This window comes from Podarcis tiliguerta (assembly GCF_965153285.1).
Source record: "Podarcis tiliguerta genome assembly, chromosome: 14".
Taxonomy (NCBI): domain Eukaryota; kingdom Metazoa; phylum Chordata; class Lepidosauria; order Squamata; family Lacertidae; genus Podarcis; species Podarcis tiliguerta.
The window spans coordinates 48517441-48542009 of record NC_139547.1 but is presented as its reverse complement, the minus strand read 5'-3'; the positions used below and the strand labels follow the sequence as shown (position 1 = coordinate 48542009).

General features: G+C 44.1%; 1 protein-coding gene across 1 annotated transcript in view; it reads left to right on the top strand.

The window, feature by feature from the left end:
• The first annotated feature begins 9064 nt into the window (after positions 1-9064).
• LOC310664549 (cytochrome P450 2W1-like) overlaps positions 9065-24569 on the top strand; it is a 29530-nt gene continuing 14025 nt past the window's right edge. Inside the window, exons 1-4 of the mRNA XM_083413858.1 lie at positions 9065-9402; positions 9528-9623; positions 17702-17899; positions 21521-21728. Of these exons, the coding sequence (XP_083269984.1) occupies positions 9574-9623; positions 17702-17899; positions 21521-21728 (456 nt within the window). The 5' untranslated portion in view covers positions 9065-9402; positions 9528-9573. The remainder of the gene's footprint in view (positions 9403-9527; positions 9624-17701; positions 17900-21520; positions 21729-24569) is intronic.

The following is a 24569-nucleotide window of genomic DNA, read 5'->3' as shown; positions in this document are numbered from 1 at the left end:
GCAGAAAAAGAAAATCAGCATTCAGAATTCAGTTGCTGTGCTGAAGTATAGGATTCAAAAGCAAATCAGGGCCACACACTAGCAATCAAATTTATGACAGACAGCTTTTCTCATAATTGTACTTACATACTAGAAAAAAGATTACCCTGCCTCTACACAGCTGTTAAAGGCACAAGCCGTCATCCGCTTTGTTCCTGAACCTGCTTTGTTCCGCTTTGTTCCTGAAGCCAGAGAATCCTTTCAGCAGGGAAGATGCTGAAAATACCTTCCATTGCTTCCTTCTGATTGCTTACCTACAGTGATTAAGTGACTTAAGAGACCGTAGCAACAGCGGTTACTCCATATCTGCCTAATAAGCTTTAGAAATTTGCCCAAAGTTTTGCTTTCTAACTTCCTTTATAGATATGCAACTGACTTTTTTAAAAATGAAAACTAATGGCTCAGACCAGCTGTGGTTGGATGGACGAAGTGAATCATAGAATCATAGAATCATAGAATCATAGAGTTGGAAGAGACCACAAGGGTCATCGAGTCCAACCCCCTGCCAAGCAGGAAACACCATCAGAGCACTCCTGACATATGGTTGTCAAGCCTCTGCTTAAAGACCTCCAAAGAAGGAGACTCCACCACACTCCTTGGCAGCAAATTCCACTGTCGAACAGCTCTTACTGTCAGGAAGTTCTTCCTAATGTTTAGGTGGAATCTTCTTTCTTGTAGTTTGTATCCATTGCTCCGTGTCCGCTTCTCTGGAGCAGCAGAAAACAACCTTTCTCCCTCCTCTATGTGACATCCTTTTATATATTTGAACATGGCTATCATATCACCCCTTAACCTCCTCTTCTCCAGGCTAAACATGCCCAGCTCCCTTAGCCAATCCTCATAAGGCATTGTTTCCAGGCCTTTGACCATTTTGGTTGCCCTCCTCTGTACACGTTCTAGTTTGTCAGTGTCCTTCTTGAACTGTGGTGCCCAGAACTGGACACAGTACTCCAGGTGAGGTCCGACCAGAGCAGAATACAGTGGCACTATAACTTCCCTTGATCTAGATGCTATACTCCTATTGATGCAGCCCAGAATTGCATTGGCTTTTTTAGCTGCCGCGTCACACTGTTGGCTCATGTTAAGTTTGTGGTCAACCAAGACTCCTAGATCCTTTTCACATGTACTGCTCTCAAGCCAGGTGTCACCCATCTTGTATTTGTGCCTCTCATTTTTTTTGCCCAAGTGCAATACTTTACATTTCTTCCTGTTAAAATTCATCTTGTTTGTTTTGGCCCAGTTCTCTAATCTGTCAAGGTCGTTTTGAAGTGTGATCCTGTCTTCTGGGGTGTTAGCCACCCCTCCCAGTTTGGTGTCATCTGCAAATTTGATCAGGATGCCCTTGAGTCCATCATCCAAGTCGTTGATAAAGATGTTGAATAAGACCGGGCCCAAGACAGAACCCTGTGGCACCCCACTAGTCACTCTTCTCCAGGATGAAGAGGAACCATTGATGAGCACCCTTTGGGTCCGGTCAGTCAGCCAGTTACAAATCCACTGAGTGGTAGCATAGTCAAGACCGCATTTTACCAGCTTCTTTACAAGAATATCATGGGGCACCTTGTCAAATGCCTTGCTGAAATCAAGGTAGACTACATCCACTGCATTCCCTTCATCTACCAGGCTTGTAATTCTGTCAAAAAATGAGATCAGGTTAGTCTGACATGACTTATTTTTCAGAAATCCATGCTGACTATTGGTGATCACAGCATTCCTTTCTAGGTGCTCACAGATTGTTTGCTTAATGATCTGCTCCAGAATCTTCCCTGGTATTGATGTTAGACTGACTGGGCGGTAATTATTCGGGTCCTCTCTTTTCCCCTTTTTGAAAATAGGGACAACATTTGCCCTCCTCCAGTCTGCCGGGACTTTGCCTGTTCTCCAGGAATTCTCAAAGATGACTGCCAGTGGTTCTGAGATCACATCTGCCAGTTCTTTTAATACTCTTGGATGCAGTTCATCTGGCCCTGGAGACTTGAATACATCTAAACTAGCCAAGTATTCTTGTACTATCTCCTTAGTTATTCTGGGCTGTGTTTCCTCTGCTGAATCATTTCCTCCAAATTCTTCAGGTCGGGCATTGTTTTCTTTATCGGAGAAGACTGAGGCAAAGAAGGCATTGAGGAGTTCAGCCCTTTCTGTGTCCCCTGTTTGCATTTCACCATCTTCTCCTCTGAGTGACCCCACTGTTTCTTTGTTCTTCCTTTTGCTACGAACATACCCATAGAAGCCTTTTTTGTTGCTTTTAACCTCTCTAGCAAGCCTGAGTTCATTCTGTGCTTTAGCTTTTCTGACTTTGTGTCTACACGTGCTGGCTATTTGTTTGAATTCCTCTTTGGTGGTTTCCCCCCTTTTCCATTTTTTGTACACATCCTTTTTTAATCTTAACTCAGTTAAAAGTTCTTTAGATAGCCACCCTGGCTTCTTTAGGCACCTTCCATGTTTCCGTCTCATTGGTATTGCCTGAAGTTGTGCTTTTACTATCTCCCTCTTAACAAACTCCCAGCCATCATGAACTCCCTTTCCTTTTAGTATTACTGTCCATGGGATCTCACCCAGCACTTCCCTAAGTTTTATGAAGTCGGCTTTCTTAAAGTCAAGAAATTGAGTCCTAGTATGCTTGGCTGCTCCTTTCCGTTGTATAGTAAACTTCAGAAGAGCATGATCACTTGCGCCTAATGATCCTTCCACTTCTACCCCATTAACCAGGTCATCGACATTGGTTAGGACCAGATCTAAAATGGCTGTTCCTCTTGTTGCTTCTCCCACTTTCTGGACAATGAAGTTGTCTGCAAGGCCAGTGAGGAATCTGTTTGACCTTATGCTCTTGGCTGAGTTTGACATCCAACAAATATCTGGGTAATTGAAGTCCCCCATTACTACTATCTCCCTTCCTTTTGCATGCTTGGCCATCTGTTCCAGGAAGGCATCATCTATGTCCTCCGTTTGGCTTGGGGATCTATAGTAAACTCCCACAATGAGGTCACTATTATTCTTCTCTCCCTTAATTTTGACCCAAATGCTCTCACTTTGGCTTTGAGGTTCTAAATCTTGGATCTCTTCACAGGTATACACATCCCTGACATATAACGCCACTCCTCCTCCTTTCTTGTCTGGTCTGTTTCTCTGAAATAGATTGTATCCCTCCATTTTTACATTCCAATCGTGGGACTTATCCCACCAGGTTTCAGTGATGCCTATTATGTCATATTTAGTTTGCTGTACCAAGAGCTCAAGCTCATCTTGTTTATTTCCCATGCTTTGTGCATTAGTGTACAGACATTGAAGTCCATTAGTCATTCCCCCGTGTCTCTTATTTAAGGATTTTTTCCTCCCACCACTAGGTCTGCTTGCTGTTTGCTCCATTTGGTCTATGACATTTGGATGATCATCTTCATCAATTAATAGACTCCTACCTTCAGGAGCACTGTCTCCCTCCCCCACATTAGTCAGTTTAAAGCCCTCCTGATGAGGTTTCTTAGTTTTTTGGCAAAAACATTCCTCCCAACCGTTGTGAGGTGCAGCCCATCGCTTGCCAGAAGTCCATCCTCAAGAAACTGCAGTCCGTGATCTAAGAATCCAAACCGTTCCTGTTTACACCATTTGCGAAGCCAGCTGTTTACTTCCACTATTTTCCTCTCTCTCCCTGGGCCACGTCGTTCAACTGGGAGGACAGATGAGATGACGATTTGTGCATTTAATTGCTTCAATTTCCTGCCCAGAGCCTCGTAGTCTCTTTTGATCTTCTGGAGGCTATTGCTTGCAGTGTCATTGGTTCCCACATGAACCAAGAGGAAGGGGTATTTGTCAGTGGGTTTTATGATTCCTTGCAGTCGTTCAGTTACATCTTGGATCTTAGCCCCGGGGAGACAGCACACTTCCCGAGACATCTTGTCAGGCCCACAGATCACTGCTTCTGTTCCCCTCAGTAGGGAATCCCCTATCACCACTACACGCCTTCTCTTAGGTTTGGTCAGGGTTCTTCCGTGAGCGGTCCGTTCCAAGGTCGCCTGCACATTCCCTGAGGACTGACTTTGCTGCTCATCTTCATATACGTGATCGACTGTAATGAGGGAGAGATCCTCAAATGGAGTCTGCTCTTCGTCTTCCATGCTAGGGGAGAGGACCTCAAAGCGATTGTGTATTTCTAGACAATCAGAGCGAACCCTGGGCCTCCTACTTCTTTGAGTCACGTTTCTCCACATATCGGGCTCCTGTGTTGGTGAACTAGCCTCCTTCTCAGGGGAGTCCCCTGTCTCCTCCTTGGTGGAGACGGTGTGCTCTGTTGCTTCCAAGAAGAGCTCCAGCTCTCTAATTCTTTGGAGCGTAGCTACACGTTCCTCCAGTTGCTGGACTTTGTCTTTTAGGAGGGCAATCAACATGCAATTGCTGCACGTAAAGCTGCCTGCAACCTTTGGCAAGATGGCAAACATTGCGCAGGAACCGCAGGCGACTGCAGCTGTTCCCTCCCCCTCCATCTTGAGAATGTGTCGTTGGGCTTGAGACTAGCTCCCCTAAATCTAAAAGATGGTTCAAACCAGGGAAAGCAGCTAATCAGCCACAAGAATCACACACACAAGAAACCCCTTTTGGCTCCTTCTTCAGCCGCTGCCCTGCAAACCAATGTGAACTAGAAGAAAGTTCTGCCCCAAAATGAACTTATTTCACCTTTAGTTTAGGCAGCAGTTATGAGAATGATTTTCGGGTGGCATTCACAGATTTTTGAACTTGTTAAGTGAACTTTGTTCAACTAAACTAAATAATCCCAAGTACTGTTGATCACTTAAAGCAGAAAAATCAAAGAACACAAAAATAACAGGTGATTTGTCTCCTATGTGCAATGCAGATCTTTATTAAAAACAAAACTGAGGTTTGTGTGGCACCCACAACCCTCAGATGTGTTCACTACCTAAGTTTGGAGTTTATTTGTTGGTAAAGCTGCAAATATTACAACATACAGAGTCTTCCTTTGGAATTGGAAATGTACCTGTGAAGGGTTCATAGACCACCCAGGATGACCCAAGTGATTATAATGTTCTGCTGTGAGAAGACTTTTAATTGTCATTAATTCAGCCATCTTTCTGTACCACTGTATCACTTTATGGTTGGAATGTGGATGGCATCAATTCCTTAATAGCATGATTTCACTATGTCTGAAACCTTAGATTCAGTCATGTGGAGATCCAGGAACTCTTTAAAAAAAAAAATTATTAACCGACCAATCAAATCAAATCACATAAATTACAAATTACAAAGCCGAATTTTAAATTTTTGTTGGGGGTACCCATATTTCAAGTTCCGAAGGGGATCTAATCATCTTATTGCTGCTGCTTTAATGTCCACAAATCTGTCCAAATAATGTTCACAATTCTATCCAGTCCTTTCTTGTTGTTTTCCACATCTCTTCTTGTTATTTTCATATATTTTTCCTTTCTCTTTGTGACCTCTGATAGTCTCCACAAGCGGGTTGAAACAAATTGTAATCCTGTGTGGGTTTTTCCATTCATCCAAGAGTCATATTCAAACGGCTACCGCATTTCATCGCTTCCATAAAGAAAAAACACTCTTACTGTCTACTCGTTAATCTTCACAGGTCTGTCACTCACTTTCTCAGTCCTCTGAGGAGGTTCTGCCAGGAATCCAATATGAAAACAAATCCATAGCTTCCTCCTCCCGCTCACCAATCTTTCGACAGAACCTGCCAACATGGCAACTCTTTTTATTGCTGCGTCATTCCAAAAGCCCTTGTTCTTTTCTCGATCGCCATAAGCCAAACTTTTGGTTAGTAATTCATTTCCACACAGTTTTTAATCATCCTGCTTAGGTCAGTTATGTGACGGTTCTTTCTTGGGGAGGGGTTATTGGTTAATCACATAGAAGAAAAGAAAAAAAGTTTCCCCCCCCCATACCGTCCTGCTCTGACATTACCGAACCTTTGATGTATCTTCTTCGTGATATATTCCTGTTAAGTCCAACCCGTTGCTCTACTTTCACAGAGGTCTCTTCAATTAGCAGTCTTCACTCCCGTTCTTCACTTGAAATATGTGCATTTGCTTCTTTCTAATTGTTTATTTCGAGCTGCTGCAACCAGAAACAGCGTCCGGGAGAGCCGGACCCACACAAGGGCTTTGTGCCTAGTGCCCTCACCCCCTTCTTTCGAATCGGGGGTGATTTATGGCCACAGCAGGCAAGGCAGCGTTCCCCATTTCCTTGGGGCAACGAGGGAGGCTGCATACTCCCATATCAGCCTCTTAATTACCTCGTGTGAGCCGGAGAGACGGTATTGTCGGCCATCTTCCAGTGGGCCCCTAGCGGCCCCCCGAGTTATCTGGCCTGTTTGCCTGCACATTTATATCTTCCAGTTATTTCTTTTAACATGGTCTAGTGAGAACTGGGGGCAGGGTTCAGCAAAATTATGTGAGTCAAATCACCCTGTTGTGTTAATAATAAACCTAAAATCCAAGACAAAGAGTATATGCACAGAGCACAAAATTGAATGGTCATTTGCCAACTCTAATTGGCTCTCGGATGAGTTAATCATTGTGTATGTGTTTTCTGGGAGAATTCATATATGGTAGTAAGAGAATGCTGAAGTCAGGGATTGATGCCGTATAAAACCAAATCATTGCTGAGGACTGCTGAACCCAGTAGATCTGCCTCTAATTATGGTGCTAATTGCTAAAAGCATTGTCAATGTAGTGGTCTTCCCTTTAATTTGACTGGTCTTTGCCACACATTGTAAATTTCAGAGATCTATGATGTCTGTTCTCATTTTTAATTTGAAACCATTGCTTTATAAATAAAATTGTACTAGGGAAATAGATCCATCATCTTAAATTGGGAAAGATGTATTGCGTATGTTGTGTATGTATTATTTAACCAGCACTTCAGAAGTCTGGCCCATTGCCATTAGTTGAACTGTAGAGAAAGGTGAAAGTAGATTAACCTCACACTTGGTCAGTCATACTTCAGTGTTTTATAAACTTAGCATAATAATCAAAAATGAGCAAGAAAATTAAACAAAATCTCCTTATTGCCATAGTTGTTGCAAGAACACAGACCTCCCACATTCTCCTAACATACAAAGCTGAGATATTGTTTGAACGCCAGTTCTGATTTTTGAAGCATTTTAAAAACAAAACAAAGCACCCCACTATTGAATTTTCTTAGGACTTGTGTAAAGTGTATGCTATGGAGCTGCTCATTTTTTTACAAGGTTGATGATATCTTCTTTGGCGATCACTCATAACCAAGTAAGATTGTCTTCCATGAACATGGTTTCAACAGTAAGTCTGTAAATGACTGTGGACGGTTTGCCAAGTGTACCTTCCTCTTAGCATGTTTCTCCCTTTCATCCTGAGTTGGAGCATCTTCAAAGCCCACGACATCTTTGGTAAAGGCTGTCCTCCAACTGGAGCGCTCACAGGCCAGTGTTTCCCAGTTGATGGTGTTTATACTTCAGTTTTTAGATTTGCCTTGAGAGAGTCTTTAAACCTCCTTTGTTGACCACCAGCATTACGCTTTCCATTTTTAAGTTCAGAATAGAGTAATTGCTTTGGAAGACGATAATCAGGCATCCGCACAACATGACCAGTCCAACAAAGTTGATGTTGAAGAATCGTATGATTAATTGTTAGAGTGAAATAATATGCATAAATCAGTCATTCTAATGTTTATCTCATCCAGTTGGCCACCCGTATGTGAAAGATATTATAGATCACTGCCAGGACCAGGCTAGAGCTATGCACAGCTGTACTCAATACAAATCTAAAAATGCATATTCTCCAGCACAATGTCCCTGAGGTCAGTCGTTTTGAGTCTGGGGCTGTAAGGCGGGTCTTGAAAGAGCAGCAAGGAAAAGTCCTGAGCTTTTGACCTGGCAATGGCAGAATGCCTGGTTTTGATGAGAGAAGACCAATACAGAGGATTTGTGCTGCCTGCACAGGTTTGAGTGTTGCCTATTGAGGTTCCCTTCTCTGCCTGTAAAGGGCTCTGAGGCTGGGGTTCACACAGTCCACCCAGGTGTCAACCACAGGCCAGACGCAAAGATCCTGAGAACCTAACAACAACATTTACAGGCATGGGCAGCCCTTGCATGATGCCAGTGGTGTGTGGGTCGCCTCAGGGGGCACTTATCTTTTGGGGCAGCACATCGGGCACAGAGTGGAAGGTGGCACGCAAGCCCGGGCGTCCCAAAATCCCAGTGCACCCGCTCACAAAAGCAGTGTGGGGCTGGGCTTGCAGCATGTCCAACCTACTGTTTCCTCCCCTACCCGCAGCCTCCCAGGCGCCTGTAGGCCCACCACTGACTGCAAAAGCAGTGCAGGGGCAATGCACACCCACTGTGTCCCCGGTGAACCATCCTCCCAAGTGGAAGGCACCCAGGAGGGATGTGGCAGCTTGTGCAGCCTGCAGGCCCAGCACTACCCGCAAAAGCAGCATGGGGCTGGTGCACTTACATCACATCCCCCCTCGGCCGAGCTGAGTAAGTTGCAGCTGCCCACTTGCCACCTGAGGCTGCAGATATAAGCCTCCAATTGTTACAGCCTTATTTCTTTCTGTGGGGATGCGGGTGGCGCTGTGGGTTAAACCACAGAGCCTAGGACTTGCCAGTCAGAAGGTCGGCAGTTTGAATCCCCGCGACGGGGTGAGCTCCCGTTGCTCGGTCCCTGCTCCTGCCAACCTAGCAGTTTGAAAGCACGTCAAAGTGCAAGTAGATCAATAGGTACCGCTCCAGCAGGAAGGTAAACGGCGTTTCCATGAGCTGCTCTGGTTTGCCAGAAGCGGCTTAGTCATGCTGGCCACATGACCCGGAAGCTGTACGCCGGCTCCCTCGGCCAGTAAAGCGAGATGAGCGCCGCAACCCCGGTGTCTGTCACAACTGGACCTAATGGTCAGGGGTCCCTTTCCCTTTACTATTTCTTTCTGTAGGCCACAAGACAAAAGCTGTGTGGGCATATTGGAAGCTAAAGCCCACTGTCAAGAGAATAGCTATGCAAATGGCTTCTCCTGTCTCTCTCACACTGTAGAAAAGGCGGCTTTTACATAATGATGTTGCTGATTGTTGGACGCTTTTACTTGTAAAGAAAAGAAAAATCCTGTTTTTCAAGATGCAATTCTCTTCCAGTGAAGAGTAGTATGCTTGCTAGAGGCAGCCAAGATGCCATGATGAGCCCGAGGGTTGGAAAGGCTGCAAGGAGCGTAACCCCACACAGGGCCACAGGCAAGACTCTTGGCTACCACAGGTTCCAAAATTAGGAATATGGCCGCCTTGCTACAAGAGCAGAGATGATTCCTGATACGAAGAGGATCGTTAAACATTGCTTCACCAGTTTCTTCAGTCCTCTTCCCCAAAAGTCACATGTAAGCTTTTACCCAGTTCTGTGGTGGGCAGGATGCTATTTTAAAAAGTTTAGTCAATTTTTGGAAAGGAAGGTGTAATACTCAGGTCCCATCACTGATTTCTCTCCATCTTCATTCTATCATAGTACAGTGTTGAAGAGAGGCAAATATAATTTAACCCACAATGGCAATATGAGAAGCAGCTGGAAGAGGAGAAGTGTGCAGAGGGCAGAGAAACAAGGGTGAGTGGAAGGGTGTCTTATTTGCCGTCATTGCCCCCCCCCCCCCCGGAAACTTGCCAAATCTGCTTTACCTTGGTACTGGTGCCTGCCCATAAAAGGCAAGCCTAGAGTGGGAAACCAGGGCGAGGTCAGCAGTTTACAGGAACCCTCTTCTTAGTGAGATTTTGTGGGTGACCTGTGAGCTTGTTTAGGTGCTGGGTGAGAGCCAGAGTGGTTGGGTGGAGCTCTGGGTGAGAGAGAGCCAGGAGGCTGAGAGTGAAGGTATTTCAGAAGGAAAAGCAATTGCTCTTTGCCTATATTTATTAGTCGGTTGTATGAATGTAACATTTGTATACATAGCTGTGCATTTCTGTAAGAAAATTGCAGCACAAATGGAAGTGAACCTTGTCTTGAAATGCTATCATTTCACTTGCAGCTAATTAGCCACCTCCCCAGCAAGGTCATTTCGGTGCAGTTTGACTTCACCCCAGAGGCGCACTCCATTGTCTCTCATGACAGACAGATGCCAACAACAACAAATTATCCACCTGCAGTCCTTGCTATTATAAAGCCTATGCAGGAATAACACTCCCAAACCTGACGCATGGCTGGAAGAGGGCTTTTATGGATGTATGCATTTAATTGCAAAAATCGTAATGCTTCAAGGTGGCTTACGATAATAAAGCACAGCACAATGCAATAACTGATTAATTAAACAAAATGAAAAGGCAAACCAGCAAGAAGAGGCTTTCTGTTACAAGATATCAGTGCTAGAACAGGGAACCTGCTGTTTTGCCTGTGACCACCTTAAGTGAAGTAACCTCAGGTTATGGGCTACTCTTTGGGACTTCCTAGGCAGAAATAATTGTAAATCAATTTGTCTGGAACCTTGCCGGAATAACTGCTGTCTTCCTCGCTCTGCTGTCTTTAGATTTTCTGTCTCCTGGCTTTGCTTCCCAACTCTGAACCCCCGGTAGAGCTCCTGGCTCTACTCTGACAGCTGTCTACAGATCAGCTCAGATACAGTTAAAAGCCCATAATAACAATATATACTTAATTTTGGCCTAAAGGATACCAGAGCTGCCATCAGAGGGATATGTCCATTATTAGGGCTCCACCACAGAAGAGACCTCTCTGCTAGCCTCCCACCTGGCTACAGAAGGTGAGGATACTTAAAGAAGGGTCTCTAGAGAAGATCTTAATTGACAGGCAGGCTCAGGTAAGAGAAGGTGGTCCTTCTATCCCTTCCCTTTCTCCCCAGTCCTTCCTCTCTTGCATGTGAATTCTCACAACCTAACAGTGGTTATATCTTACATTAGCACCACAGTTAACAGTGTTAAGAATGCCTGGTTGACACAAACGTGGTGCCAGTTGAAACCAGCTTCAAATCATGGTTGGTTTTAAGGACAAAATAAGACTCATGCTGGATCAAGCCAGTGACCAGTCCTCTGCAGCACCCTCTTCTCACAGTAGCTGACCAGATGCCTTTGGGAAGCCAGCAAGCAGGACAACATCACAACAGTACCCTTCCCTCCTGCTTTTTCCAGCAACTTCTATTCAGAAGCATTGCTGCCTTCAACTGTGGAGGCAGCACATAGCCATCATGGCTAGTAGCCATTGGGAGTCTTATCCTTCATGAATGTGTCTAATCTTTTTAAGCCATCGGCATTGGTGGCCACCACGCTTCTTGTTAGAACAAGTTCCCAAGTTTATGCACTGTGTGAAGAAGTACTTTCTTTTCTGTCTATCCTGAATCTTCCCACACTGAGCTTCCTCGGGTGTCCACAAGTTCTAGTGTTATGAGAAAGGAAGAAAAACAAAATCTCTATTTACTTTCTCCATGTCACACATAATTTTATCTATTATCATGCACCTCATACTCTCCTTTCCTGTAAGCTAAAAATCTGCAAATGTGGTACCCTTTCCTTAGGGGAGAGCTTCCTCCACCCCCTAATAATAATAATAATAATAATAATAATAATAATAATAATTTTATTATTTATACCCCGCCCATCTGGCTGAGTTTCCCCAGCCACTCTGGGCAGCTCCCAATCAAGTGTTAAAAACAGAACAGCGTTAAATATTAAAAACTTCCCTGAACAGGGCTGCCTTAAGATGTCTTCTGAATGTCAGGTAGTTGTTTATCGCTTTGACATCTGATGGGAGGGCGTTCCACAGGGCAAGTGCCACTACCGAGAAGGCCCTCTGCCTGGTTCCCTGTAGCTTTGCTTCTCGCAATGAGAGAACTGCCAGAAGGCCCTTGGCGCTGGACCTCAGTGTCCGGGCTGAACGATGGGGGTGGAGACACTCCTTCAGGTATCATTTTGGTTGCCCTTTTCTGAACATTTTCCAACTCTACAATACCCCTTTTGAAGTGAGGCAATCAGAACCATACACAGTATTCCACATACAGCCACACCATAGATTGGTATAATGTAGAAGCTTCCTGCAGCCAATCGGAAGCCGTGCCTTGGTTTCCGAACGTTTTGGAAGTCGAACTTATGGAACGGATTCCGTTTGGTTTCCGAGGTACAACTGTATATCAATTTTAAGATTTTTTTGATCCCAACTAGTTTGCAATGAGTCAGTCACAGCCAGTTCATTAAGTTTCCTGATGAATGCGGGGGGTTGCTAGGAATTCATACACACAGGAGAGGACAACATAGTCCTATTGCCCTCTTCTGATCCCTTCCTAAAGGAATTGAGAGCTTTGAATCTGCATAAGCTCTGTACAAATGCCAGTTGTTGCTTTTCCAGTAACCGGAAGGAACACCTCCCTGGTTTTGGTGCCTGTTAATGGTTGTGGGCAATACACAAAAGGAGGAAAAACGTGTGTGTTCCTATCTCAAGGTTTTATCACATGCAATGTGTTTTTTGTTTTATAACAATAGATAAATCTTTGACAAGCGGATGACTGCACTGAAAATGTATCCAGTCTCCTTTCCTTTCTTCCTGTACCAGAATTTCCTGAACAAATTAAAGCTAAGCCTAATTAGTAGGTGAAAAAATGTATCTAAGCAAATTTGCATGTGAGACCAGAAGGAAATTTTTTTATCAAGGTTATGGAATAATCCTTAGGCATTAAAGGCAGAAGTTGGCTTTGGCTTCAAAACAGCCTGGAGTGCTGTTTAGATTTCAAGTCTTCGTGGTATTTAAATAACTGAGGCTAAAAGTGACCATCTGTGCAATAATTTGAAACAAAGTTGTATTCTACATTATATTATATTTTAAAGTTGTGGTTGCAAACCATATATATGACATGAAAAGTACAGTAATTTTTGCTATTGTTTCCAGAAACTGGCTAAACTATATAAAATTCTCAGCCTGGCAGCTTTTTCTTTTCCAAAGGCATCCGTGTCTTTGTTTTCTAAATCCATTTGAATATTATTTCAGCTGTCTCTGAACAAAGCAAACCAAAAAACCTACAAATGCAAAGATCAAGAGTACAAAGTACATAAGAAAATACAAAGTTTTATTGGCTTTTCCATGTTAACGTATAGGAGTCAAATAATACCAAGAGTGGGGAAGAAACCAGAATGAAAGAAGTTGGAAGGTAATCCATTTACAGGTTTGAGGGCGTAAGTGGGGAAAAAAACTATTGGGAAAAGTTTTTCCAAGATACTTCTACTGCAGAGAAAATATTTGGGGTCATTTAAGAGAGTCAAGATGGCTTCAGGATTGCTCTGTGTACTCATATAAAATGTATTTATTTTTCAGGGAATATTTCCTAATTTTGAAGGGTGACTGGTTGGTTTTCTGTGGAGTGTGGCATACTGTATGTGTGTGTACCTTAAAATTATAATAATAATTCCGACTCCCATCAGCCCTAGCCAACATACTCAGTGGTCGGGGGTGATAGCAGTTGGAGTCCCAACAACCTCTGGAAGGCCACAGATGATGATGTTGTTGTCGTCCCCATTCCCCCGTTTATGGACATGAGTGGTGGACCCATTAAGATGGCCTTCCCCTGGAGGCCAATGGATTTCTGAGGATGGCTGCATGCAGATACAATCATACATTCTTAGGTGGGCATGGGAATTAACAGGTTAAGCTAAAACCTTTGCACTGTAAGTTTCGCAGAAATTGTGGTTTCTGAGCAAGCATTTGAAGGGAGAGGTGGCTCCACACAAACTCTTGAGGGCAGAGTTCCATATATAAAAGCATTTAAGGGAGAATGTATCCCATAAGTAGCAGAGTCAAATGTGTGTTCCATGGCACTGCAAAAAAGCAGCAGTGTTGGGAAGTAGGTTGTGTGCTGTGGGGTCTGATGTTCTGAGATCTGGGACAACCCTCTAGCATAAAATGGTCACCTAGCACTAGCAGCAGAATGGTCTACAAGGAGATAAACTTTCCATCTGCGTGCTCTCTCTCTCTTTCTGTGTGCAAAGATTTTTTTAAATAAACAACAATTTGGAATGTAGTGGTGATTGCACTGATGCAATACTAGAGGAGAAAGAAGAAAGGCCAGAGGAACATGGGGTGAGTGGGAGAGTGAGCTTCTTCTTCATCAATGCTGAAGTGCATCCAGCAGTTCTGGGCTGTTTTTCAAAATATGCTTTGTGATTGCTATCTTTGAAATGCCAAAATATTAAGAAGAAGGCAATAAGAGCTTGCTGGATCAAGCCCATCTAGTCCAGCATCGTGGTCTCACAGTGGCCAACCAGATGCCTCTTTTGGAAAACCCATGAACAGAACCCAGGTGAAAGTACCCCCCCCCCGTGGTTTCCAGCAACTGGTATTCACAAATATTACATCCTCCAACATCATGGCAATTTTTTTTATAACAGTAGTTTTGCATGCCTGGAGCATTCTAGAGCAAGCCCTTTCCCTTAAATTCCCATCGCTGTCAAAGTAGGAATTCATGGGTGATTTTACGAGACTCTATTCAATTTGGATTATCCATAATTCGGAGAGATTGTTTCACATCCAACATAATTAAAAGTTTTGATAGCGTCAAAGAATACCTTGTGGTAAAGGGAAGTGCATGCCTAAAATATTGACTGACTTTGGATTCCTGTAGTGTTCCTTATTCCCCCCCCTAAAAAAGCTCAACAACTTTGGTCAACCCTCCCCTAAAAAAAAAGCAGCTCAACAACTCCTGGCAATGACAATGGGTAGATCATAGCCAATATTTTTATACTGGTAGTAGATCGCAGTCTCTTGGGAGCTGGACGTGCCTGCTCTAGATCAGTGCTTTTCAAACTTGTTACCTACAGGGAGCCCTTTCCAGATTGCTTGATCTGCCATGGGATCCCTCTGTGTTGGAGGAACCCTGATAGATCAAACCAAAGCTCATCTAGTCCATCTTGCTTCCGGCAGTCGGGACCAGCCCAAGGCATTTTGGCACCTGAGGCGAACCACACATTGGTGCCTCCAAGGGGTGAGTGAAGATCTGCATCAGGAAAAAGAAATAAAGATCTACATTAAGAACAAGGGTGGGAGACCCGCAATGCCTCCTATTCACCAAAAGACAACTGCAGATGCAGCACTGCGGCTGCTGCTAAGGAGGCAGCAGGTCCAGCGCACCAATGAGCGCACCAAACCTGTTACTGCTACCACAGCAGCAGCATTGAGCGATATATTCCCTGGAGGCCAGATCTGCTGCCCCTATGGATCCTGCTGTCTGAGGCGGTCACCTCACCTTGCCTCATGAGTGGGCAGGCTTTACCTGGAGATGATGGTCTTTCCACTCAGGAGCTGCCATTCAGATGTGTGCTTCCTTGTGACATGAAACTGCTATGGTTCCATTTAGCTATCATATGGCAACTGGTATTCAATCTTCATAAAAACATCAGAAGAGCCTTGCTGGCTCAGACCAAAGGTCTTTGTAGTCCAGCATTCTGCTTCCTGTGGTGACCAAACGGATATCCCAATGGGAAGCCCTCAAGCACAAAGGGAACAGCCCTCTCCCATTCTTGCTCTACAGCAAATACCGTATTTTTCGCTCCATAAGACGCACCAGACCACAAGACGCACCTGGTTTTTGGAGGAGGAAAACAAGGGAAAAAATTCTGAATCTCAGAAGCTAGAACAGCAAGAGGGATCGCTGCGCAGTGAAAGCAGCAATCCCTCTTGCTGTTCTGGCTTCTGGGATAGCTGCGCAGCCTGCATTCGCTCCATAAGACGCACACACATTTCCCCTTACTTTTTAGGAGGGAAAAAGTGAGTCTTATAGAGCAAAAAATACAGTAGTTTTCAGCAGCATCCTAGTGGTTCCATGTCACCATCATAGCTAATAGCCATTGCTAGACCTCTTACCTCTGCATTTGTCTAACCCCCTCTTAATCCAATTTCAAAGCAAATTTTGGTAGTTGGTAGGCTGAGATGGTAGAAATCAGGCCTTTCCCAGTTCAAACTGCAGCACGTTTTAGCAAACTCCTTGCATGTAGTAGCTACAGCATTTGCTGAAGCCCTAGCTCTCCATATCTGCTAGCTTATTAGACGCAGGAAGTAATTAACATTTCCTGCTTCAGGAAATTAATTGCTTAAGACTTATAGAATTGTAGAGTTGAGAGGGACCCTGAGGGTCATTTAGTCCAACCCCCTGCACTGCAGAAATCTCAGCTAAAGCATCCATGACAAATGGCCACCCAACCTCTGCTTAAAAACCTCCATGGAAGGAGAGTCCATTCTACTGCCAAACAGTTCCTACCATCAGAAAGTTCTTGATGTTGAGTCAGAATCTCCTTTCTTGTAACTTGAAGCCATTGGTTTGAGTCCTACCCTCCGAAGCAGGAGAAAAAAACACGTTTGCTCCATTTTCCATCTGACAGACTTTTAGTTATTTGACGATGGCTATCGAAACCTGTCAATGATCTTCATTTTACTGTCGTTTATTAGTAGTTAAATAACGCTTTCGACTGACAAAATAGGACAGCTTTCCAGAGCATGTTAAAATCTGTAAAACATGATGGGACTGGGGATCTATTGCCTCTGGGAAGAAAGGGAGGCTTGTTCAGTCACTTGCTCATTGCTTGAGTGAGCGAAAGGAGTACAGAAACTCCTGTGGCTGAACAGTTTGTGTCGCTGGGTACATCTCTTGACTGCTTGTCATGATGTGGCAGTGACATCTGGTGGCACTAAGACTCTAACAAAGAAGTTAGAACTAAGTATTTTTGAAGTTTGTTTTTCTAGTCCTTTCTCCCTTAGTCGCAAAGTATATTAATTATACCAACCTCTGTTCTTCTTAGAGCTCTTTGGTAAAAAAAGTCATTTTTCATTTAACATTTAACTGCCCACAACTGCATTCCAAAAACCTCTACAAGTCCCCCCACCCCAGTTGCTGGATTGCTATTACCGCTGAATAGCTTACATTATGATATGATGATAATTTGATTTGACTCAACTTTGAAACTGTATTATTCTTTTTTTTTACTAGTATTATGTATATACTGCCTTTCTCCCTCGGCACTGAGGCAGTTTACAATCCCAAGACACCAAAATAAATACCGTATTTTTCGCTCTATAAGACGCACCAGACCACAAGACGCACCTAGTTTTTGGAGGAGGAAAACAAGAAAAAAAATATTCTGAATCTCAGAAGCCAGAACAACAAGAGGGATCGCTGCGCAGCGAAAGCAGCAATCCCTCTTGCTGTTCTGGCTTCTGGGATAGCAGCCTGCATTCGCTCCATAAGACACACACACATTTCCCCTTTTTAGGAGGGAAAAAGTGAGTCTTATAGAGCAAAAAATACGGTACATTATGTAAAATGAAGACCAAAGTTTTGGTGCGTGTGGTTTTAGTTTTTGCATGCACCGAAACCTGACTACCAAGCCGTCTCAAGAGAAAAAGCATCTGTCTGTGGCCCAGAAACTGCAGCCTTTCAAAAGGTAAGGATTGGAATGCATGCACTGCTTGTAGTAAGAATATGTCCTGCATTGTCCATCCCCCTTTGTTAAGAAAAAAACTGCAGTTTGAATTTCCCTGTGGAATTTGCTTTAATCTCGATTTTAACTGCTTATTTTCCAGACTAGTGCGAGGTTGAAAATCTGGTGATTTTGGTGCTTTGAACAACTTTTTTCCTGGAATATGTGTGGGTGAGAGAGAAAGAGAAAACCTGCAAATCGCCTCACGTGTTTAATTTGGAAACTTTTCAGATGCTGTGGTTTCGTAAAGGCAGTTGGCCTAACCATCAAGCACTGTGATGCTGTCAAGACAAGAGCTTCTAGAGGACCACCCACGTCTCCTGGCCTGGGAATTCATTCCCCTTTTGAGGCATTATTTTTCACACTCCATTTGCATCTCAACTCGAGCAAGCTTCGCTCCAATTCTCCTTCCCTGCCTCATGGCCTTTGGTGAGTATTGAGTTCCTCTGGAGAATCCTCTCCAATGTGCATTTTTGCAGTGGTGAGATGGAGGGTGGAAGGGAACTGGCAAGCTTTCATATCAGTCCTCTTGGCCCCAGCTGGACTAAGAAAACAAACTTGGCAACTATATTCCCAGACCACTTGGCAAATGCAAAATAATGAAGTCAGGGTACTCCATGGACACAGTATATTCCTATGCCATATATAGGGCTAAAAATAACTTTATACAAACAGTCGTATAGCAATGGCCCAATGAGATGTACAAATGCAAACAATCGTTTACAGCTTCATATAAAATAAATACATATGTTTGCACAGAACACGTTACAGTGGTACCTTGGTTTGCATACATTTTGGATTACAAACCCAGAAGTGTATGTCCCGGTTTGCAACCTTTTTTTGGATTACAACCCAATTTTTTTGGAGGCCCCGTTGGCAAAAGCACGCCTTGGGTTACAACCTGTTTTGGTTTACAAACGGACCTCCGGAACAGATTATGGTTGTAAACCAAGGTACCACCATACTTTGTGTGATTATATACATTCATTGTATTTTATTGATGTGAAGCTACACATTATTGATTGCATTTCTATGTCTCATTGGCCATATGACTGTTCTTGTGAAGTTACATACTTTCCAGCTGGAATAAATGTCTGTCTTTAAATTTTATTTTACAGAACCCCCTACCTTCGTACTTGTAGCACTTTATTTTAACGGTCTTCACAACAAGCGTGTCAGGTAGTCCATTTGGACGCCCCTCCTTTTACAGGTGCATTATGGGCACTGAGAACATTCCCCACTACACAGTGCCAATTCCATCATGTCAGTGCCAAGTCCACTGCTGTTGCAGCAGTTAATTTTTTTTGCAAGGGCTATTGGCTTCAAGGTTACTTCTCTCTGTTTTAATATTTAACCAGGGGCATCCACTTTGGTTTATTTTATGTAGGTCAGCCAAATTATTGAAGAGTCAGCAGTGCCCCTATTGGAACTGCCTCAAGGCCATGTGTGCTAGTTAGAAATTCACTTTCTATTGACAGTTCCCATCTGTTCCACAAGTGAACATAAGTGATTGGTTTGGTAGAGTCCTTTGGGCAGACCTCCCTTACATCATCCAGTTCTGCATCCCATAATATGACATATCTATGGGCCAGCTTGCTGTTGTCTGTAAGTGGGGAGGAGCTCTGGCTCTGTGGTTGTGAACTTGCTTCATATCAGGGGGTGGTGAACTTGTGCCCCCCCCCCCCGGATGTTTCTGGGCATCAGCCCCAGACAGCGTGGAACGTGGTTTGGAGTGATTAGAGTGAGGTTTCACAACAGCAGGAGAGCCATAAGTCCACTACTCCGGTTTTTTTACACAAGGCCCAAGATTCATTCTTTAGGTTTTAACCATCTGAAAAGGGCTTCCAGACTCTTCAAATGTCCATATTTTCCAGAGACAGTACTGGATTTACAGAAGCCATCCCGGTTTCTGACTTCATCCCAGAATAGTCCCACTTTTCCTTAGGATGTCCCTATTTTCATGGGAGAAATGTTGGAGGGTATGGTAGGATGTCCCTATTTTCATTGGGGGTGGGGGTGGTATGGAGTTACGTGACCACCAGAGATAAGTATCTATACAACCTTTAGAAGACATCTGAAGGCAGCTCTGTATAGGGAAGTTTAAAAAAATAATAATATGTTTTTATATGTGTTGGAAGCCACCTAGAGTGACTGGGGCAACCCAGTCAGATCTGTGGGGCATAAGTAATAAAACTATTATTATTAAAAATAATATTATGGAATAGGACATCCCTAATCATTGGAGAAATGTTGGAAGGTATGGGTTTTCAGTAGCAGGACTAAGAAAGACCTGAGATGTAGACCATGAAGAACAACTGCCAGTCCAAACACACAGTTCTGGCTTATAGGTGGACCTTTAGTCAGTATTTAGTTGCTTCAGATATAGATCAAGAGACAGAGAGATATATTCATATGCATGTCATGGTGAATTTATTAATAATTTATTTTATTATTAATTATTAATAATTTACACAAAAAAGAACAATACAACATTGCTCTTCCTCTGAGGTGCTCTGGACAGCAGACATGGAGTTTTAGACTTGATTTATTGATTTAACCGTCCTTCACAGGCATTTTGGGACTCGGGTGGCGCTGTGGGTTAAACCACAGAGCCTAGGACTTGCTGATCAGAAGGTCGGCAGCTTGAATCCCCCCGACGGGGTGAGTTCCCGTTGCTCGGTCCCTGCTCCTGCCCACCTAGCAGTTCAAAAGCACGTCAAAGTGCAAGTACATAAATAGGTACCACTCCTGCGGGAAGGTAAACGGCGTTTCCATGCGCTGCTCTGGTTCTCCAGGGGTGGCTTAGTCATGCTGGCCACATGACCCGGAAGCTGTACGCCGGCACCCTCTGCCAGTAAAGCTAGATGAGCGCTGCAACCCCAGATTCGGTCACGACTGGACCTAATGGTCAGGGGTCCCTTTACACAGGCATTTCAAACCTATTATATATCTGTCAGCCAACTCATTTCCTATAATTTGATGTGTGGAATGCCCATACCAAATTGACATGTACAGTTATGACCATAATAATAATAATTTTATTATTATTTCCCCCAACCCATCTGGTTAATCAAGATACATGCCCAGACTGCCTCACATCTGCTCAAAGGCCAACATTCCTGGACCACGAAAGCCTCGCCACAGTACTTTATGCCAGGGTTTCCAAAACTTAGGTCTCCAACTGTTTTGGGGCTACAACTCCCATCATCCCTAGCTAGCAAGACCTGTGGTCAGGGATGATGGGAATTGTAGTCCAAAAACAGCTGGAGATTCAAGTTTGGGAGACCCTGCTATATGTGCTGGTTACTTTCAGACTGGATTAGTGCAATGCGCTTTTTGTGGGGCTTCCCTTGCGCTTGATCTGGATGCTGCAGTGAGTGTAGAATGCTGCAGCACGATTGCTAACAGGCCTCATCACCATATAAAACCTTTGCTGTAGAGGTCTACACTGGTTGCTGGTTGCTACCAGGCCAGGTTCAAGGAGCTACTCTTGGTATATAAAGCTCTTAACAACTTGGGACCAGTTTACCTGTGAGATTGCCTTTCCCCTCATGTGCCCACTCATCTACTAAGACTGGTAAAATTGACATTTGTAAGAACTCATTTAGTGTGGTATCACCTACGCTTTGGAACGCCCTCCCTGTTGATAGCAAGCAGGCATCTTTACTGTATTCTTTTTGCCAGCTCCTAAAGAAAACCCAAAACATTATTGCTTAGGCACACCTACCCAGATGCTAAGAAAGTTGATGTGCCAAGGATAAAAAGGTGGAAGAATGCACTGGAACAGTCCATATCTTGGAAGCTCTAAATGGCAACTGGTGAAATCCTCATGGATGGCGTAGGCCTCTTTCAGTATTGCCTCATAATGTTTGGCTTTCAGCAGATAGGAAGACTTTGCCCAGGGCAGCCAAGTGGACCTGTAAAGTGGAGTGCAGAACTTAGATGTTATGTAACGTGCCCCCCCCATGCAAAACAAAACGCTGAGCAGATAAGCAGTATTTGAGAGTTGCTCCATCAATTTTTGCTCTCACTCTCTTCCTTCCAAGTCAGCCTCAACATGGCTCTGTGGACATTCATCCTCCTTGACCCAGTCTCAGTTTTCTTGCTGCTTGCGCTGATCTTCCTAACGACATTCTGGTTTCTGAGCAACAGCCATGGGAAACCACCTCTGCCCCTGCCTCCAGGTCCTCGTCCACTCCCAGTCATTGGCAATTTGCATTTGATAGATATCAGAAGACAAGATTTATCATATATGAAGGTGAGATGTGGTGATGGCTTGTGGTGGGAGGGGGGGAGGCGTTGGTTCTGTTTTTAAACCTTCCCATTTCAGTGCAGCCAACGTAGAGTTTAAGTAAAGGTAAAGGTACCCCTGCCCGCATGGGCCAGTCGTGTCCGACTCTAGGGTTGTGCGCCCATCTCACTTAAGAGGCCGAGGGCCAGCGCTGTCCGGAGACACTTCTGGGTCACGTGGCCAGCGTGACGAAGCTGCTCTGGCGAGCCAGCACCAGCGCAGCACACAGAAACGCTGTTTACCTTCCCGCTATAACGCGGTACCTATTTATCTACTTGCACTTAAGGGTGCTTTTGAACTGCTAGGTGGGCAGGAGCTGGGACCGAAAGACGGGAGCTCACCCCGCCGCGGGGATTCGAACCGCCGACCATGCGATCGGCAAGCTCTAGGCACTGAGGTTTTACCCACAGAGAGTTTAGCTTTCCGTAAATCCCTGAGTATCGTTTCACAGTGTGATTTTCAGAGCGGATCACTTGCGATTGTGATGGTGAAAATGTTAAACTCCTTAAATAATATTCAAGGTCCAAGGCTGTAGTCCTACATACCAGGGGCAGAAAACCAGGGTTCAGAATTAGAGGGCCGCTCCAGGTCTCCCCCACCTCAGAGACCACCTACCAATTTTGGCAGTGGCATGAAGAGAACCTGGGGCCTGACTGCCTGCAGCAGCACCTGATTTGCAGAGCAGAAGCAAATCAGTTACATAAGTTTTCTGGGGTATTTTGTAGCTTCATCCATCCTGACCCAGTGCTGTGATCAGCATCTGATGAGTCGTCCAATGAGATTGTCCCCACTCCCCTCGCCGACACCTTGGCCCTCTTGACAGCTGAGAGCGCAGTTTTTGGAGAGGTGACAGGTCACAAGGATCTAAAGTAGCCAGGGAAGATGCGTACTTGTTTCTCTGCCACCACCAGCAAGGCCTTTTTTCCAGCTGTGGGGCAGGGGAGATAAAATCCCCTCTTTTGCACTGGTTTATTTGACTGAAAATATTCACACACCGCTATTCATAAAAAATAAAAAAAGATGCCAGGGCAATTCACAATTGGAACAATAAAACCATACAATAGAAACCATATTTAAAAACTTAAAATTAGAAATCAGCTGACTATGGCGGAAAGATACCTTCTTCATTGCTTGCGTTTGTTTACAGCAGGTGTTTAAAAGGTTGAAACAGAAGGTGCCTTCTGAATCTCTATTGACACAGGACTGGACTGATGACAATGGCTCGGTTTCATGTTGTTGTCAAGTGAGCCTCACAAACTCGGGGAATGAAAAGAGACGCTCTTGCAGATGATCTCTGTGATCAAGCTGGGATATAAGGGTCCAGGCAGACCCAGAAGTACCTTAGACCCAAGTTGCGGAGGGCTTTAATGCAAGGACTTGAACCTGGCTCGGTAGCAGGTGACAAATGCTTTAATCATGGAGTCACATGGCTACTAATAATGAACCATATGATGTAGATATTACTGCAAATTTATTATGCTGTTTTTGTGATGCAGAAATGACATGAGGAGATTTGGTATACTTATTTGTGTCATTTATTATTCCTATGAGCTTTGTTCATGAAACCCATTAAAAAGTTACCGGTATTCAAAACAACAATCCTGCACCCATTGGAGCTTCCGAACAAGCTCCAAGGGCACCCACACATAGGGCGCATTGCAGTATTCCAGCCTCAAGGTTTCCAGCAGCAGTGGGGCTATCTCTGATCACTTGTTGTTCATGGGGGGTGGGGGAGCAGAAATCACTGACCCATTGAAGGTTGCGCACACACAATAAATCACATTGTGCACACAGAAATTCACATTGTTTATCAATTATTTATTAAATAAGGTGCATTTTCAGCTCCTAAAATTTCCTGGAAACAAACTCGCAATCAGCACAGCTGTGGTTTTGGTTTTTTTAAAAGTTGAAGGAACCCTCCTGCCCCTTTTAACCTGGCAAACTATTTTCTCTTATTGTTTTGAAATTTCATGAGGTTCTGAATACCAGAGAATGAGCACTTTAGCACATAAGGTATTGTTTGTAAAAAAGGGGGGAAAAAAAGATCTGTTGTAGACATAAACAGCCCTCTTGTTTCACCTAAATGATTCAGTGGAACTACTTAAAAAATATTGAAGTCTCCAGCACAAACTGAAATTTGTTCTTTTTTAAAAAACAAAAGTAGGATCCGTTTCAGTTTGGGCCATACCACTGTTTGCGTTGGGAACATCTTAAAACAGATTGGAAGCAGATTCTTTCTCCCCCAAAAAATTTTTGGGCACTTTAGTTTACCCCTCTCAGAGTTCCAATTCCCAGTGACTCTTAACAAACTACAGTGCCCAGATTTCTTTGAAGGAAAGGATGTGCTTTGAATGTGTTTTTAAAGGTCTAGCATGTACAAAGCCAGAAGCAGATTTAGGACTGCATGACCAGTTCCGCTGGACCGGGCACTGAGCCTAGCGGGTGCCGCAGGGTGTTGCAACCATGATGTAGTGAATTTAGCAGAATGGAGGGCAAGAGGCAGAGGGGTTCCACATTTTGGCCTTGCACAGGGTGCTGCTGAAATTTGAAAGATCAAACTTCCCAATCAATCCCTCTTCCCAGGGAACACTGGAAACTGTAGTCCTGTGAGGGGAATAGGGTGTCTCCTAGCAACTCTCAGCACCCTTAACAAACTACAGCTCCCATAATTCTTTGGAGGATGGGGAGCCATGACTGTTTAAAGTGTATCATAGTGCTTTATATGTACGGTGCAAATGTAGCTGCTTTTGATCCTACTTTTCCAATTGAGCCCTGCCTGTGACCATTTCTCATTCACACCCATGTTCC